The following is a 19,510-nucleotide window of genomic DNA, read 5'->3' as shown; positions in this document are numbered from 1 at the left end:
CTGAATTTAATAAATGCCCAAGGTGGCCTTTGGCAGTCTTCAGGACCCTCCCCATAAGATAACAAAAATGATCCATGTCTATGTATTTGATTTAAAAAATAAAAACAAAAAAGAAAATGAAAGACTCAGAAATATTTTCCCAAGCAAATAAATTAAGGACAAACATTATTAGAAAATAGTGAAGACTAAAGTTGAGAGATTCTTTATGAGTGTAAGTCTCTCTGTCACATGGTATGCATACCTACTAAGTTGCTTCAGTCATGTCTGACTCTTTGCAACCCTAAGGACGGTAGCCCCCCAGGCTCTTCTGTCCATGGGATTCTCCAGGCAGAATCCTGGAGTGGGTTGCCATACCCTTCTCTAGGGGACCTTTCTGACCCAGGGATGGAGCCTGTGTCTCCTGCGGCTCCTGTATCGCAGGCAGATTCTTTATCACTGAGCCAGTGGGGAAGCCCAGCACATGGTATAAATGCCACATATTCTGCTTTCTTTCCTTTTAACTTCATCTATTATAATTGGCTCAGATGGTAAAGAATCTGTAATGTAGGAGACCCAGGTTCAAACTCTGGGACAGGAAGATCCCCTGGAGAAGCAAATGGCAACCCACTCTAGTATTCTTGTCTGGAGAATCCCAGGGACAGAAGAACCTGGTGGGCTACAGTTCATGAGGTCAGGGAGGACTGCGTGATGAAGTAGCAACACTACAATGGGTGTCTTTAAGGAACTAAAGGTTAGAAAAGCAAGAGGTTAGATGGGAAGATTATTAAGGAGCAAAGATGTTACCAAAAAGGAAGTGAAATAAAGAGGCACTGTTGAACTGTTAGCTATCTAGAATAGGGTTACCCAGTTACTGGTACATAGGGGAAAAAAAAAAAAAAACCTCAAAATTTCAAATTCTTGAAAAAAAGAGAATGGGGAAGAAAGGGGATAAAAAAATTAAAAATAAAGAGGAGTAGAGGGAGGAAAAGAAAGAAGGAGATATTTGTTTAAAAACACTGACATGGAAAATGCTATTCCTCTCAAAAAAATTAAAAGCAAAATCCATGACAACTCAATAACAAGCACTTGGATTTCACTTTAAACATCATTATCTTTAGCCTGGAATCATATTAACTTTTCTCAACATCCTATAATTGTGATAAAAAGCTTTCTAAAATCAATAATAACATATTAAATTATATTAAATAATATATATATGTAATAATATTATATATTAAATTCTATATATATATATGTATATATATATACACACACACACACTAAAGTAAAAAAATACACTTTGTAGCCCAATATCTGTATTAATGATAACACTGTAAGGTAATAACAATATTTTGTGCTTCATGGTGAGGAAAAATCCACAAAGCCTTCTTTCAGTTTTTATCTTTTCTCACTTTGAAATAATGGACTTAAATCTTTTTGATGTTATTTCTAACCATACATTTAAATAGATACCTACTCTAATTACCAAATTAAGGAATTTGGTTTTCATACTCACATCTTAGTATAAAGCAAGGATCAGCAAATATAGATCCTGGAGCCTTATCTGGTTCACTGTCTATTTTTATGAATAAAGTTTTATTGGACCATAGCCATGCTCATTAATTTACATGTTATTCACATGACTTTATCACTATAATAGCAGAGTTGAACAGTTTCAGCAGGGACCACTTGGCATAAAAAGTCCTAAAATACATTTTCTGGCTCTTTACAGACAATACCTGATACAAAGTTACTATTTTATAAGAAATACTATTGCAATATCCAATATTAATATGAAGATTGTAAACCCCTACAAAACCAAAACTATCCCATGTATTGTATCCAGGAGATGGGAAAAACTGACCAGTTAATGGGATGTTATAAAGAATATCAACAGATGAAATCCAAATATAGGTGTGCAACTTGGGTTCATTGATAATTCTTATTATCAAAACTCAAGTTGACCAAAGAAAGACCTTTAAACATATGTAACACCCCTCTTATATTTACTCATTGAATACATATTTATGAATCACCTCATATTCTGCCTAGTTTTAAAAAGCTGAGTATAACAGACGATAAGAGATAGTTCTTGCATCAAAGAATTTAAGAGTCTGTACTCTTACCCCATACACCATTCTCTCCAAATCTATGGTCACTGGCTCAATGTAGGTTCTTTGCATCTCTTGCTTGGATTGCTGCTCTAACTTCCTAAATAATCTCTTAATTTTCAGTCTCTCCTCATTGCCTATGGTAACTTTCTAAAATACAGACTTGCTCATATAGTTCTTTTCCTTAAAAATCTTGGATAGTTTCTCTACTTTAGATAAGTCTTCTTCACAAAGATACACATTTTATCTGCTACCATTTCCTCCAAGGTTTATTAACACTAGCCAGATTGGTTTGCTCAGTTGCTCAGTCATGTCCAACTCTTTGCGACCCCATGGACTATATTCCACTAGGCTTCTCTTTTCATGGGATTCTCCAGGCAAGAATACTGGAGTGGGTTGTCATTTCCTCCTCCAGATCTCCTAGACCCAGGGGTTGAACCCACATCTCCTGTGTCTCTTACATTGTTAGGCAGATTCTTTACCACCCTGCCACCTGGAAGCCCTCCAGATTGATTTACCTGCTGTTTTTTTTACCTTTCATTTTTTTTTTGTTTGTTTTTTAATCCTGATCCACTCTGTTTATTTTTATCAAAGATGTCATAAGTCTTCTAAATTCCCAAAATTTTAATTTCAAAGATTTTTTTTACTTCTCTTTCACTACCATATTTAATTGTCAAGTATTATCAGACTTGCCTATTATGTGCCCTTTCTTTCCATTTTTACCTCTCCTCTTGCAGTATGAAATTATTTCATCACTTTGGAGTAGCTGCTATAACCATGTAACTAGTATTCTATGGTACTGTCAAAAGTATATTAATCTCTGTTTCAAAGATACTATTCTATCTTGTAGTTTCATCTACCATTTTCCTTCTACATACACATTATGCACATGGTAAGGACTACAAATTGTTCCTTGAACATCTATAGCTTGTCTTTTTCTACTTCCACAGAAAATATTTTCTTCCTGTAGAATTTCATTACCAACATTCTTACACTATTATTTCATGAATCAGCTCGAGTTATTTTTCTTTCACAAAATATTTTCTAATGAAACTAGCTAATGCTGATTTATTCCAACTCTAAATATTAGTTTCAATTATCAATATAAAAGGCATTAGGCATTTATTATTTACTGTCTTATTTTCTAATTGTCTTTGACATGTATTTGCATATTTTTATCATTATACCCTGCTCTCTCTAGGTAAATCAAGGGTAGGGAAACTATTTTTTTTGTTTGTTATTTTCTATAAAAGGCCAAATTGTAAATATGTTCACCTTTGTAGCCCTTGTGCCCTTTCTAGTAATTTTTCAACTTTGCTACTACAACAAAAAGCAGCCATGAAGCAATATGTGAATCAAGACGTATAGCTATGTTCAAATAAAATTGTTTTGCAAACTTTGCAGATGTCTAAAGTTAGTCTGAGAGTCTTAGTTTGTCAAATTCTGAGTCTTAGTTTGTCAAAGTCTATGCTGGCAGGAACTATGACTTATCAACATATACATAGTTTTTCTCCTAAAATTTCCACGTGATCTATTACTGTTTTGGATTCATACACATGCTCATAAACATATGCATGTCTATGTTCTAACAGGGCAACAATCTAAAATTTTGAAAGTAAACTAAAAGACAGCTATAGATGAGCTATAGCCATAGCTTTAGGAGAGCTATAGATGAAAACATTAAATAATGCATAACTACAATACTTTACTGGAGAATGAAATGCTAATTATGCAATCATACAAGACTGATGTGTGCTCTGTAAAGAAAACAATATCATTAAGATAATCTCATATTTCATGCAAAACTGTGTTTAATTGCAGTCCATTTTTCACCAGCAAAAAAATAAACACTTTAAACCCAATTACTTTATCTGTTAAGTTCAAATAAAATATACATAAATGTGGATGCAATATAAAATATATACAATATTTATTTACCTAACAATACTAAGCTTAAAGCAGAAGAATCTCAAGACCCAATGTTGGATAAGAGAAACATTTTTCTCTGTCCTGTGTAATCATTGTTGATAATAATTAATACTCATCATGTTAATGAAATTTGTTTGTACAAAATAATTAACACAAAAAATGCATATCTATTATAACTATATTTTTAGTTATAATTTTCTGTTTGAAAAGAATTTAATTTTTTGAAATGAATTTAAGAAAGATCTTACTATTAAGCATTAATTCCAAATCCTTTTCCCTTTGACAAATATCTACAAATTATAATTTTAGTATTTGATGTTGAAGAACTAGAGGAATCCCTTATTTAAAACACACACATATAATAAAATATGTGCAAGTACAAGATGTTCTTATTGCTTTAATTTACAAGTTTCTATTAATACCAGGTATGCGGGAATTACTTTCATCAAAACTCATATTTTACAGATTAATTTTATACTGTACTCTACTTTTATGAAGTAGAAAAAAAATCTAAAAATCTTATCTTCTATAGACAGCTGTATTTCAAAGAGAAAAGATTTAAAAGCCACATATACTATTTCCATTTATTTGTGTACAGTTTTCTGTAAAAAGAGTGAATTCAAACATGTAATATCATGCTACATTAATTGGTGAGATATATCTTAAAATACCAATGAATTTTCAGATTTTCTAAGAGGTGCTATGTCTTTCTGACTTGCTATTTACTTTTTTTTTTTTTGCTATTTACTTTTACTTGTTGTATAATTTAAAAGAAGAAACATTTGTGCCAGAAAAATTTCTATGTTCACAATGATTTAATAATCACAAAGCTTTTGTCTAAAACAGTGGTTCTCAACCAATGGTAGTGGTGGTAAGGGGGGATTTTGTCCCCTCAGGAGCAATTAAGAATATCTAGAGACATTTTTGAATGACATAACTGGGGTTACCAACTGGCATTTTAGTGAGTAGAGGCCAAAGATGCTAATAAATGTCATATAATGCAAAAGAATGTTCCCCCTCCCAACTAAGAACTATCTCCCTCCAAATATGAAAGGTACAGAGGTTGAGAAGTTTTGATCCTGGATTGGAACTCTGGACTCTGCATCTTAATGTGTCTGAATGAAGAGCTCATAAATACTTACATTTGTATTTCTGAGGCAAGTACATCAAACAACCGGTGTCAAGGAAGAAAGAATTTTATGATTTCTTTGATACTAATCTTTTCCACTGTTCCAAGAGAAACTATATTATAGCATAATTTTAAAATAGCAATTTATAATGCAGCTATAATTACTACCTACCTGTAAATTCATTTACAGTTTAGTTGTTTGACATTTGTATTACATTTTGCCAAAGAAATAATGCTAAAATGGAAATTAAGTTTCTCAGGTGAACCAACAAAACCCATTAATTCAAAATGTGATTTAAAGATGCTACAGAAAGATTTACTGAAAAATTAAATTAGGTGCAGGTCTACATAACTAGTAGTGGGAGCAAAAGGCCACCTGTTACAGGAAGGAGGTATAAGAGTAGAAATTGAGTTCCATTGTGATTTTTCATATCATCAGTTGGAATGACTTAGCAACATATTTTTGGTATGTTTCAACTCGTATTTCTCCTCTTTATTGGTAATTTTGTCTCTCTCTTTTATTTGGCTCTCAGTATTGCACAATGTTCTAATACCTCACAGAAACCTAACAAGTTTACTTAGATCTCAAAAATTTCTCTTTGCTTTGCTATCACCTGCCTTTCACTTTGCCTCAGTCAGAAATCTCATCCCTTCAAAGCTGCAGATATCAAAAAGTAAAGGTGGAGGTATTTTAGCTGTTTCATATCAGCTTTCCATTCTTAGAAATAGTATTTTAAACTAAGGTCCATTTCAAATCTTTTAGTATTTATTTATTTTTTTAAGCTGTGTGATTCTATTTCATATTTTATTTTTTGGCCATAAGATGTAGTATGTAGGACCTTAGTTCCCTGACCAGGGATTGAACCTGTGCTGCCTGCATTGGAATCAAGGAGTCTAAACCAGTAGATTACCAAGGAAATCTCTTAATGTCCATTTAAAATAAAAAACAAAAAACAAACTTATGTTGATAGTATATAAATATGTGAAAGAAAGAAATACCATAAAACAGTGGGAAATAATATTTTTTAACAGAATTATTAATATGTATAATGGAAGGAATATGTATATGCAAGCAGAGACAGAGAGAGGAAAATGTTTTATATGACAAGTCATTAGATCTTGATATAAAAAACTGTGGAAGTGAACAATTTAAGTAACCTGAAAATATTTGAGATTCACCTCCACCACACTGAAATGTAATTTTAAGAGTACTGCATTTTTTTTAACTTTTTTTTAATTGAAAATGTTACTTGTAGTTAAATATACTAATAAGTCCAAGTGGAATCCCTCATTCTTCAAGTTTCATAAGGATACTTTGTTTCCTAAAGCAGCAAGAATATTACTGATATTCTTAGGGGATTCCCTGTTGGCTCAGATGGTAAAGAATCTGCCTGCAATACAGGAGACCTGGGTTTGATCCCTGGGTTGGGAAAATCCCCTGGAGAAGGGAATGCTACACAATGCAGTATTCTTGCCTGAGGAAATCCCATGAACAGAGGAGTCTGGTGGGCTACAGATCAGGGGGTTGCAAAGAGTTGGACATACTGAGCGACTAACACACACACACAATATTCTTAGAAACTAATTTTTTTTTTTTTAAATAGTATCAGCTAATTTTCTTGCAAATGTTGTCAAGAAAAGTTTCATTTTCTATAGAAGTATTTTCCTGAAGCAACTGGAAGCCTTAAATCATTTCAATGTTAAAATGACTCTCTGAGAAACAGCCTGGAGTTCACCTTGTATTGTCATAACATAGAGGGCAAGTGAGATTAAAAATTGATAGAAAAAATAAAAGTTCCAAAAATGGAATAATTTATTTTCATCACAATGAGCTAGAAAATGTGCTAAGTGTTTCTATAAGCATTATTCCCTTTATTCCTCTGACTGGCCATTTTTGTTCTTACACATAAATTACCCTCATTTTATAGAAGTTTTAACTTAATTTTGAAAATGGTGAAAAGAAAAGAATACTTAAAATCATACAACTTTTAAGAAAGAAATATATTTTCAGATATCAGAGTGCAACCACTAACCATTATATATACTACCTTTCTAAATGAACCAAATCACTTAGATTCATTTATTTGTCCATTTAACAATTTATGGGATAGATAATGGATACTGTTTTAGAATATGATTTTTTAAATATATATATTTAATCTAATTGCTATAACCGTGACAATGTCCTAATATTCCATTCGTTCTGTTTCTGGATTTTGATTTGATTTTCTAAGGGGTACTGTCATTTTGATTTGTTACACAAAACAGTTTGTACATTTGCCAGTTGATAGGTGTTTCAAGAACAAAATTAAAAGGGACGGTTGAGTCCACACCAGTGTCTGAGGGTAAAATAAAGTGGACTCTGCCAAATAGTACTGTTATTATCAACAGGTACTAAGTCCCCATTGAACTGAGGCTTTCTCAGAAGAAAAGCTTCTTTAAGAAAAGAAAAACATTTTTAAATTGGTGAAAATCTAATTAATAAAAATATTTTCAAAACTCTATATTTGAAGTGACAATCATATTCTTAAGCTATTTCAAGAAAAGATTCCAGGGCTTCCCTGGTGGTCCAATGGCTAAAGAGTCCGCCTGGCCAATGCAGGGGATGCAGGTTTGATTGTTGCTCCAGGAAGATCCCACATGTCACGGGCAACCAAGTCTTGTGCCACAGCTACTGAGCCCACGTGCTGCAACTGCTGAAACCCGTGACCCCAGAGCCCGCGCTCTGCAACAAGAGAAGTCTGCACACCACAACGAAGTGGAGTCTCTGTTTAGCGCAACTAGAGAAAGCCAGTGCAGATCAGCAAAGACCCAGCACAGCCAAAAATAAATACACAAGTAAATAAATTAACTCTTAAAAAAAAAAGATTCCAATCAGAGAAAGTGAGGAAAGAAATGTGAAACAATATTGAAAAACAAACACACACACAAAAATCCATAGTGTAATCTTTCTATATCCATGAAAAACCACAACTCCACTACTAGGTGTTAAATCACAACTGAAGTTGTGATTAAGAAAACATCTTTATGGTGTCTGAATCAAAATGTAAGATTAGAAAGATTCTGAGCTCACCTCCTCCCGTGGATACACCAAAAGCTACATATAAAACAACTATCTCCGAGAATAGCTTGAAGTGAAACAGATTTTCTACAACTAAATATATAAAGAAAAGATGCCACTGAGACAGGCAGGATAGATAGAGACTCAGTCGAGTTAGAAGCTACACCCTCAGAGCAGAGATACACAAGTGGGAGGGTTATCCCAACTGCCTAGGTCTCTACTGAGGAGCCCAAGCTCCAAATTGGGCTTCCCATCAAGAATACCTTCCCAGAATGTCTGGCTTTAAAACCAATGGGGCTTACTTCCAGAACAGCCAAAGGGCTGTGAGAAGTGAGACTCACTCTGTTTGTGAACCGATTGTCCACAAACTCAATAGTTCTGACTCCTAGTAGAGAAGCAGTACAGTCAGGCAAAATGAAGAGACAAAGAATAGCTTCCCAATGAAAGATCAACAAAAAACATCAGAAAAAGAACTAAATGAAACAGAGATAAGCAGTTTATCAGATAAAGAGTTCAAAGTCATAGTCTTAAAGATGCTCACTGAACTTGGGAGAAGAATGGAATAACTCAGGGTGTACTTCAACAAAGGGATAGAAAATATATATAAAAATATCAAAATAGAACAGAAGAAAACAACTGAAGAGAAAAATACATTATGGGAAATCAACAGCCAGTTAGAGAATGCAGGATATACCAGTGATCTGGAAGATAGGGTAGTGGAATTCACTTAAATAAAACAGCAAAAAGAAAAAGAAATATATATATATATATATATATACACACACACACATATATATATATTTGAGTATAGTTTAAGGGATCTATAGAACAATGTCAGTCATATAAATTATCCCATTATAGGTTCCAGAAAAAGAAAAGAGAAAGAGAGAGAAAACCTATATGAAGAATAAATGGCTGAAAATATATAAAATATATTTTCCTTCCCTGGTGGCACAGATGGTAAAGGATTTGCCTGCAATGCAGCAGACCCGGGTTCAATCCCTGGGTTTGGAAGATCCCCTGGAGAAAGGAATGGCAGTCCACTCTGCTATTCTTGCCTGGAGAATTTCATGGACTGAGGAGCCTGGTGGATTATAGTCCATGAGGTCACAAAGAGTCAAACATGACTGAGTGAATAATACTTTCACTTTCATTATATTTTCCAGATATAAAATATCTGGAAATATAAATGTCATTGTTGTAAAATATAACAGGGAATATAATCATAAATATTTTAATACCTTTGTATGGTTACAGATGGCTATTAACCTTATCATGGTGACCAACTTATAATGTACTCTACAAATGCCAAAACACTATGTCATACCCCTAAAATTAACAATATAGTGAACTATATTTTTAAAAAAACAAGTTTAGAAAAAACAAAAACTTTGGTCTGCGAGAGGGCATAGAGAAGGGCAGCAAACCCACTGGATGGGAGAAGGTGTGCATTCTAGAGAGGAAACTCATATTTTCTTCATATTTACAAACAATTTAATCTATAAGGTGGGGGAGGACCGTAAAACAAATAAATTAAGAAAATTGTTTATCTACCTATCCATCCATCCATCCATCCATCTTTCTACCTATTATTTATTTAACAACACTTACACTGTGCTTACTTTTTGCCAGGTATCTTCTGTGCTTTTAATAGACTAATGCATTTAACTTTGCAAGGATTCCAATTTATAGTTGAAACAACTAACATAATGGTCATGCTGTCAGGATATGACAAAGCTAGAATATGACCTAGTCTGGTTCTGGAAGCTTGCTCTTGATTACTATGTCTCCTAAGCGGATTGCTATGAAAGTTGTCTTTTTTTTCTTTTTTTGCATTTACATTTTGTTACTTAACACTATAGTCCTATTATTTAATGAACTGTATTTTTTAGTAAAAAGACTTCGACATTTATACTAACCTTGGACATATTTAGGATCACTGGGACACATGCAAACAATTCCACTGAAAGTGCTCTAAATAAAATTATAGCTGACCTTCCTCCAGGTTGCCAAATCAGTGAATACCTTTATGTCTTGATCTTTCTTGACTTCTCTGCAAGAGTTAACACTATTGACCACTGTCATCTTGAAACTCTTCTCTAACTTTTTTTGACTATGCTCTTTTGGTTCTGAAATCTCTTGGCCGTCCTCTTCTCAGCATCTTTTATTGTCTTTCTCGTTTATATTAGTTTTCTCCAAGGTTCTGTGCTTGTCCTTTTCTAATTTTATATAACAGTCTTAAGAAATCTTATTTATCTTCTTTATCTTCAATCTACAATTGAATGACTATAAAAACTGTAGTTCCAGACCAAGTTCTTTCTGCCTTTATAACCCTGAATACTCAACCATGTCCTAGAGGTACCTCAAATTCCACATATCCAAACTTTAATTTTTTGATTTATCCTTTAATTCAGGTGCCAGTAAATTTTGGCCTACAGGTTAATACTGCCCTTTAGGTTACTATTTTTTAATTGGAGGAAAAACACCAAAAAAATAAAGAATTAAATTTTATAACACATGAAAATTAAAAGAAATTTCAATTTCAGTGTCCATAAATAAAATGTTATTGAAACACAGTGATGGTCATTCACTTTTCATTTGACTGCTATTACACTATCTCAGCAGAACCAAGTAGTTCAGCAAAGACCATATAACCTGCAGGGCCTCAGACACTTACTATAGGGCCTTCCACAGAAAAAATTCTGCTCACCCCTCCCTTATGTGGCCTCTGTGTCACACGTTGATGGTGAAGACAATTATAGAAACTATAAAACTAAAGACATCTCAAATTTTCCTTTTCTTGCCAAACTCCCCTACTCTACACATCTCTATCACTTTTTTTTTTTTTTTCTTTAAACTGACTTTGCCTCTAAGTATATGGCAACTCCAGGCTTCCCAGGTGTTGCTATTTGTAAAGAACCAATGCAGGAAATGTAAGAGACATGGGTTCCATCCCTGGGTTGGGAAGATTCCCTAGAGAAGGGTATTCCAACCCATTCCAATATTCTTGCCTGGAGAATCCCACGGACAGAGGAGCCTGGCGAGCTAAAGCCCATGGGGTTGTACAGAGTTGGATGTGACTGGAAGCAACCTTAGCACACATGCACATATCTCAGTTCCACCATTCTCTCTGTCCTGGTATCAGCCGTCTCCTGATCTACTGAAGAAGCTAGGCGCTACACCCTACTAGACTCCTACCTACAGTTGTCTCTCTCGTCTACCCCTCATATAGATGAAGTCAAGTTTCAGCATGTACTTCTGTTATTTTCCCTTCATTGGGAATAGTTTCAATGTTTTTCTCATTTGTTCAGGGCAGTGGTTCTTAAGGCAGCATCAGCATTCCATGGGAATTTGTTAAAAATAAAAAGTTTCAGGTCATACCATAGACCTATTGAATCAGAATATCTTGGATAGAGGCAAGAAATTTGTGATTTAATGATCCCTCCAGTAAATTTAGTGCACATTTAGGTTTGACATCACTTGAACACTTATCCAGTTATTCTTAAGGATGAAAATTGAAATTTCTTTGTAAGGGGACCTTTTAAGTCCCATTATGGTTTGATTCCAACCCAATCTTGTATACCATGCATTCCTTCCTTACTTCTAGCTGCTCCAGCCTACAAATGAAGAAATAAGAACCCAGAAGTTAATTAATTTGCCTTAGGTAACAAGATCAGTGAGTGACAAAGCAAGAAACTGAATTAGGCTAAGCCCAAGGACTTTTTTAGGACCACTCCATTCTACCTTTTAAAATATATTTCCTATAATTTTAGTTTCAAAATATGACCATAATAATTATTATTTAATTGACCCCAGTTATTAATTTAGCTTGTTCTCTTTCCAGACTATAAACTACAAGAAGGTAAAAGTTAGTTTGCCCCATGTGAAGTGAAAGTCACTCAGTTGTGTCCGACTCTTTGCAACTCCATGGGCTATACGGTCCGTGGGATTCTCCAGGCCAGAGTACTGGAGTGATCCCCTTTCACTTCTCCAGGGAATCTTCCCAACCCAGGAATCGAACCTAGATCTCCAGCATCCCAGGCTGATTCTTTACCAGCTGAGCCACAAAGAAAGCTCAAGAATACTGGAGTGGGTAGCCTATCCCTTCTCCAGTGAATCTTCCTGACGCAGGAATCAGACCAGGGTCTCCTGCACTGCAGGCTGATTCTTTACCAACTGAGCTATCAGGGAAGCATGGGAATGTGTCAATAAAACTTTACTGTCTACTGCCATCTGGGGATTTGATAGAACAATTCCAAGGAGGATCTCAATAAGAATTCAGTGTCTTCTGCCTGCAGAGCATAGTGCTTCAGGCAAGGGCTCTGGGGTCACTCTCCCTGGGGTAAGATAATGAGGCAATTATCCTCATTAGAGGATATTAGTTGGCTATTGGACCTTGAGCAAATCACTTGGCATTTCTCTCCTTTAGGCTCCTTTTCTGTAAAACTGGGTTGCCAACCACCAACCTCGTGGAATTAGAATTAGTATTAGGTGATATTATTGTTATCATTATTAATACTGTTCTCATAAAAGGTTTAGCTATACTCTGTAGTTAACACAAATAAATAAATGACACTCCTTTACTCAAATATGTTATTATCTAGGTGGGTAACTAAAACAGAATTAGGAAAATATTAAATAACTATACATATTCTAAGTGCTAAGATAGTTTATCATGGTGTTAATTAAGAATGTGGAGATAAAATATGAATTATGTACAGATTTATAATTGGTATGTGGCTTTGAAGTGAGAAAGCCTCTCAGGAAAATATTTTATTTCCTGCAAGTCTTGGTGTAGATTGAGAGCAATATCTGGAAAGCACTAAATAAAATATGATATAAGTGCATACCTTTCTTATTATTACAAAGTCATGATGATGAAACCATTTTTACTAATACTTAATCATGCATGCCCAGATCTTATTATCCAAACACAAACTAACATATGGCTCAAGAAAGATCTATCATAAAACCTTGATGATGCTGCTGTGTTTTTTTTTTAATACATTCAAAACTTATTCAATTAAAAACTGTGTTTTACTGATAAAAATATATTTAGACTAGATGGCTTCTTGAATGTAAATTGTTCATTTTATTGTAAAGGGAAACATACAATTTTGATGTTCTTGCTTATTAAAAAAATAACAAATATATTTATTTATGCAACTTCTCTCTTTGCTAAGGAAACGATATTCTCTGGTGCATTTATTCAGTAAGTGGCCATAGGTATCAACTACATGGTATAAATTTCTAAAATACACCAGATATAGAAAATGGACAATTTAGGTTAAAAGTATGCAGTTATCAGTCCACTTAATGGAGTAGGGTGAATATATATCTTCCAGGGCATATGGGGATACAATGTGTTTATTCTAACCGGTGTGAAAATATAGTAAAATGTATATAAATTTTTAGTTCTGAATCTTCCAGTATTTTATATTCAAATTTTTGTCCTCAGTCCCATGGTTGCTATAATAATAAAACTGTTATCTTGTATCCTCCCTATTTTATACTTTCTTGCTTTACTTTTTTTTGACCTAGGAGATGGTAACAATCCAAACCACCTGCCTTGTCTCCAATCTCTTCCCTCTTCAATATCATCTTCAGTTTAGTATCATAACTGCATGGCTAATAATAAATTATATGTCATTTCTATACTTAGGAATATTTGGATTTGCCACCAAAAACAAAAGCAATAAAAGCAAAAAAAAAAAAAAAATGGGACTACATCAAACTAAACAGCTTCTGCCCAGTGAAAGAAACCATCAATAAAATAAAGAGGCAAACTACCAAATGGGAGAAGATATTTGCAAATTATATTTATCAGATAAAAAGTTAACATGCAAAATGTATAAAGAACTCATAGAACTCAATATCAAACAGACAATCTGATTGAAAAATAGGCAGAGGCTCTGAATAGATGTTTTTCTAAGAAAGAGATACAAATGGCTAACAGGCATATGAAAATGTGCTCAACATCACTAATCATCAAGGAAATGCAAATCAAAGCCACAATGAGATATCACCACATATTTGACAGAATATCTACTATCAAGTGATAAGAAATAACAAGTGTTGTTGAGGATGTGGACAAAAGGGAATCCTTTTGCACTATTGGTGATTATATAAGTTGACACAGTCACTGAGGAAAATAGTATGGAAGTTCTTCAAAAATTAAAAATAGAACTACCATATGATCCAGCAATTCCACTTCTGGGTGTTTATCTGAGGAAAAGGAAAAGATAAATTTGAAAAGATATATATGTACACATATATATATGTGTGTGTGTGTGTGTGTGCACATTGCTATGTTCATTCAGCATTATCTACAATAGCTAAGAGTTGAAACAACCTACGTGTCCCTTAACGGAGGACCGGCTACGGAAGATGTGAGAAGAGTGAGTATAATGTAACATTCATGCTTGTGCTCAGTAAGTCCAACTCTGTGTGACCACGTGGACTGCAGCCCACCAGGTTATTCTGTCCATGAGATTTTCCAGCAAAAACACTGGAGAGGATGGTCATTTCCTCCTCCAGAGGATCTTCCTGACCCAGGGCTTGAACCCATGTCTCCTTTATCTCCTGCAATGTAGGCAGATTCTTTACCACTAAGTCACCTGAGAAGTCCTCTTAAAACAGTAATGTAACCTAAGTTTCAACAAAAGAAGGCTAGGAAAATGATATGATTGAAACAACTGCATAAAACCCTTAATTTCTAAGATTTCTCTATCTATTTCTATGTGAAATAAATAAATAGGAAAAGAAAAAATATCTTGAGCTAATTAAAATAAAGGCTGGTACTACTTCCATCAAATAATATGGAAAATATTAAATCAGTCTTAGCTTACAAAATGGAGAAGGCAATGGCACCACACTCCAGTACTCTTGCCTGGAAAATCCCATGGACGGAGGAGCCTGGTAGGCTGCAGTCCATCGGGTCGCTAGGAGTCTGACACGACTGAGCAACTTCACTTTCACTTTTCACTTTCATGCATTGGAGAAGGAAAGGGCAACCCACTCCAGTGTTCTTGCCTGGAGAATCCCAGGGACGAGGAGCCTGGTGGGCTGCCGTCTATGGGGTCGCACAGAGTTGGACACGACTGGAGTGACTTAGCAGCAGCAGCAGCTTACAAAATTATTTTACAGTTTGATTATTATGTGATTAAGGTGACAATAAATTCTGGTCACTAATTCATAACAATCCCTTACCCTGGGGCTGACGGCTGGGATGGTAGATCTGAAGGTCAAACGGCTGCGCACTGGTTTTCTGAATCACGCTGACATTCTGCCCCGTCCACTTGTTGGCTTTTGACAGTGTGTTGGTCCTCCAGTCCGTCCAATAAACATCACTCCCATATAGAGACACAGCAAAGGGATGAGAAAGGTATTCATGACCTCGGATAATTTCTATCATGCTTGTTCCATCATAGAGGGCTGAATAAATGGCATCTGACCTACAGAAAAGTAAATGCATCAGCAGTATATAAAAGCACATTCAAATAGTCCAGTGATGTGCTCATACTACTTAAATGGCAAAAAAAATTGTTTAAAAATATTTTTATGATCCTGTACCTGATTTTCAGAAAGATTTCAAAAAGCTGTCATAACAAAAACAAATAAAATTCACCACCAATTTCAATGTATGTATACATGATACATGCACAGGAATACACATTTTAATTTTGTAAGTATTATCTGATGAAGGTTATAGAAAAGAAAGGAAAAAAAAATTTAAACCTGGCATCTGTCCAAACTATCCTTTTTTCAAAGTGGTCCACAGTGAGTCCATTAGGCCAAGCCCCAGTTTTCATATCTTTGTAGATGGTTTTCCTCCCAGCACCACTCATGGAGGCCGATTCAATGCGAGGAAAATTGGCATCCCAATCTGTCCAGAAAAGAATTCTGAAGAAAAAGAAATGATGCTATTGATGATATTATTGTTTCAGTCATTCATTTCAAAAATATTTATTGAATGTCTATGACGTGCTAGGCACTGGCTAGGTAAACAATCACATGTGAAACAGATGCATTATCTAGCCTCATGGGGCTTAGAGTCCAGAGCAAGAGACAGACTAAACAAATGCTTGAATATATAACTACAGCTTCTGAAACATATTCAAGAATAATTTTGTTATGAGAGTGAGTGGTAGATAAGTAATCTACTTTGAGAAGATAATCAGGGGGGGAAAAAGCAGTTTGAGAAGGTAATATTTAGACTGAATCTGAGAGATGAACAGAGCATGACAAGAAAAATAAATGGTAGAAACAAAAGCCCTAATGAGGGAAAGAAAGTGGGTGAATGAGGAACAGGAATTAGGCTAATGTATTAGAAATGTGGCAGTGAGGATAAAGGGGAAATAGATGAAATTGAAGAGGGTGATATAATGGATCTTTTAAGATATGGCAATCATTTGGGTTTTGCCTTACCCCATATTTAAGCAGGAAAGAAATGTGGCATCATATATACAAATTCATTATGGTGAGTCAGGAGAATGGGTACATCAGATGGTTATTTTAAAGGACCAGGCAAATACGGTGGTAGCAGTGAAGAGAAGTGAATGGGTTCAAGGAATATTTTATTCCAAGTAGTTTGTAGTAGTTTAGTTACTAAGTCATGTCCAATTCTTGCGACCCCACAGACTGTAGCTTACCAGGCTCCTCTGTCCATGAGATTCTCTAGCAAGAATACTGGAGTGGGTTGCCATTTCCTTCTCCAGGGGATCTTCCTGACCCAGGGATCGAACCTAGATCTCCGGCACTGGTAGGCAGATTACTTAGCAACTGAGCTACAAGGCAAGCCCTTATTCCAAGAGGTGGAACTAACTTCCAGGACTAAATCAGTATTGGATGTAGGGAATGAAGCAGAGAACAGAATCACAGGTGGCTGTGTTTCTTGTCTTGGCAAACTCAAGAGTAAGGACAGGCAGAGGATGTACAAGGGATCCATTAAGTGAAACGGAAAAAAAAATGCAAGAGAAATGCATTTTAAGAGCTGGGATTGAGTATGGATGGGTGTGGTGAGCAATCAAAAATACAGTTTTCAACTTTTTCACCTTGAGATTTTAAGACATAAAAAAGGAGATTTCCAGGGAGCTGTGTGGTATGTCAGGGTGAAATTCAGAGAAGGCATCAGAACTGTAGACATGAATTTGAAAGTATTCTGCATGGAGATGGCATTTAGATTCACATGAATGGAACAAATCATATGACAGAGGATGCATAGGGAAAACAGAAGGACTTCATATACTTTGATTTACACATACATGCATTTTTATAAAACTTTTTTTTTTTTTACTAAATACTATTTGTAACTCTACAAATTCACAGTATATGAACAGTTCCACACAATAGGCATCACATGTTTTATGTTGTGCATTTGATTTCTAAGGCTATTAGGTAACGGAGAGTTTATGTTTAATTGATAGTGGCCTAAACTGCTCATGCATGTTTCAGCCGTATATATATAATAATTACACAAGAATTCTGCAATCATTACAACTAGTTAATGATTTCTTTTTGAGTGCTTACTATACTCTAAATACTAATTTTCTTAACTTTATGCAGATTATCTCATTTAATTCATCATGAAGCCATGGCTAAAGTTATCCATGTTTTATAAATGAGAAAACAAGCTTAGAAAAGTTGAATTCCTTGACCAGATTATATGGCTAGCAAGTGGCAGATGAAGTTGGAAAAATGGATAGTTTAACTGCTGTCTTCATGTTTTTAACATCTAATGTTTTAATGTCACTGACACTAAATAACAAAGGGAAAGCATTTGGTATGGGAGTAGGAACATGGCTGGTAATCAGAACATAGTAGGTGCCTTCTTTGTAACTTCTCCATACCATAGTAGGAGAAACAACACCAATGAGTAGCATGGGGATTTGGGAGGAAAGAACGCACAAAGGAGAGACTGTGACAGTTCAATATATTTTCCTATCATCAGTTCTGACAACCTTTTGGTCAGAAATGGTAAGTTATTGGCGAAAATAAACTTGGCATCATTATAGTTGTATATATTTTGGCCTGCAAGGAGATCCAACCAGTCCATGCTAAAGGAAATCAGTCCTGAATATTCATTGTAAGGACTGATGCTGCAGTTGAACCTCCAATACTTTGGCCACTTGAGGCGAAGAACTGACTCATTGGAAAAGATCCTGATGCTGGGAAAAATTGAAGGCGGGAGGAGAAGGGGACAACAGAGGATGAGATGGTTGGATGGCATCACTGACTTGATGCACATGAGTTTGAGTAAGCTCCATGAGTTGGTGATGGACAGGAAAGCCTGGAGTGTTGCAGTCCATGGGATCGCAAAGAGTCAGACACCCTAAGTGACTGAACTGACTGATAGTTTTTCTATATAACCTTTAGGTATATGGATTGGGAAAATTGAAACAATCCTTTGGAACAAAATTTCAAAATGCAATTCAAGATTTCTTCTCTGTTAAAAAATGTATTATATCTATTTAAAGAAATGTGCCGTGATATAAACTAAGTATTCATTATGATTTCAATATCTGAGAGGTACATAGTATCTTATAGTATATAGAAATTACAGATATGAAAGGATTAGATGACAACACAAAATATCATATAATAAATTTATTTGGTATGTATGTTAAAAGCACATGGTGGGCAGGAAAGGAAATGAACCAATCTTCTTGATAAGACTGCAGGTTCCCTTACAACCTAAGCACCAGACATTCCAAAAATGTTATTGAATAATTGCATCAATGTTGAATAATGACAATGTATATGTTTTGTGTCAGACAAGCTTGGGACCAATGTTGGGATATGTCACTAATTAGAGCATACTTAACTCAGACTCCATTTGCTCATCTGTACATAAAAATTCTAACAGTATCACTTGAAGGAATATTTGATGAGTTAATAGATGTAAACAATTTAGCACACAGAATGCCTAGCACACAGAAAACTTTTGTGTCTGCACAAGCATCCACATACATTTACACACAGAACATTTTTTAAAGGCAAAATTTCAAAGTCATTTAAAACTATTAAACAAATGGGAACACACACACACAGAAAAAGAGAGATTGAGGATTAATACTAATATTAATGTTTAAATGTTACAATATCATGTATGTGAAGGTAGATTAGTTTCATAAAGTAAGCATGAGTTAAAGCCATGAAAAAATTTAAAGAAGTAGTTCACAGGAATAGGTTTATCTCACACAAAATTTCTCAAAAAATTGTTTATATTAAATTTTTGTTTGTTTGTTTCATGGACAGCTTTCTACAGCTCTAGAGATGGGAACAAATCCATAAAAATAATAC

The 19,510-nt window shown here is 34.8% G+C and overlaps 1 protein-coding gene across 1 annotated transcript in view; it reads right to left on the bottom strand.

The window, feature by feature from the left end:
• LRP1B (LDL receptor related protein 1B) overlaps window positions 1-19,510 on the bottom strand; it is a 1,867,078-nt gene that overhangs the window by 694,692 nt on the left and 1,152,876 nt on the right. Inside the window, exons 26-27 of the mRNA XM_061135390.1 lie at window positions 15,947-16,111; window positions 15,419-15,663 (exon numbers count right to left, since the gene is read on the bottom strand). Coding sequence (XP_060991373.1) covers window positions 15,419-15,663; window positions 15,947-16,111 — 410 coding nt within the window. The remainder of the gene's footprint in view (window positions 1-15,418; window positions 15,664-15,946; window positions 16,112-19,510) is intronic.

The sequence above is a fragment of the Dama dama genome, chromosome 33, assembly GCF_033118175.1.
Source record: "Dama dama isolate Ldn47 chromosome 33, ASM3311817v1, whole genome shotgun sequence".
NCBI lineage: Eukaryota > Metazoa > Chordata > Mammalia > Artiodactyla > Cervidae > Dama > Dama dama.
This window is presented reverse-complemented; position numbering and strand designations above follow the sequence as displayed.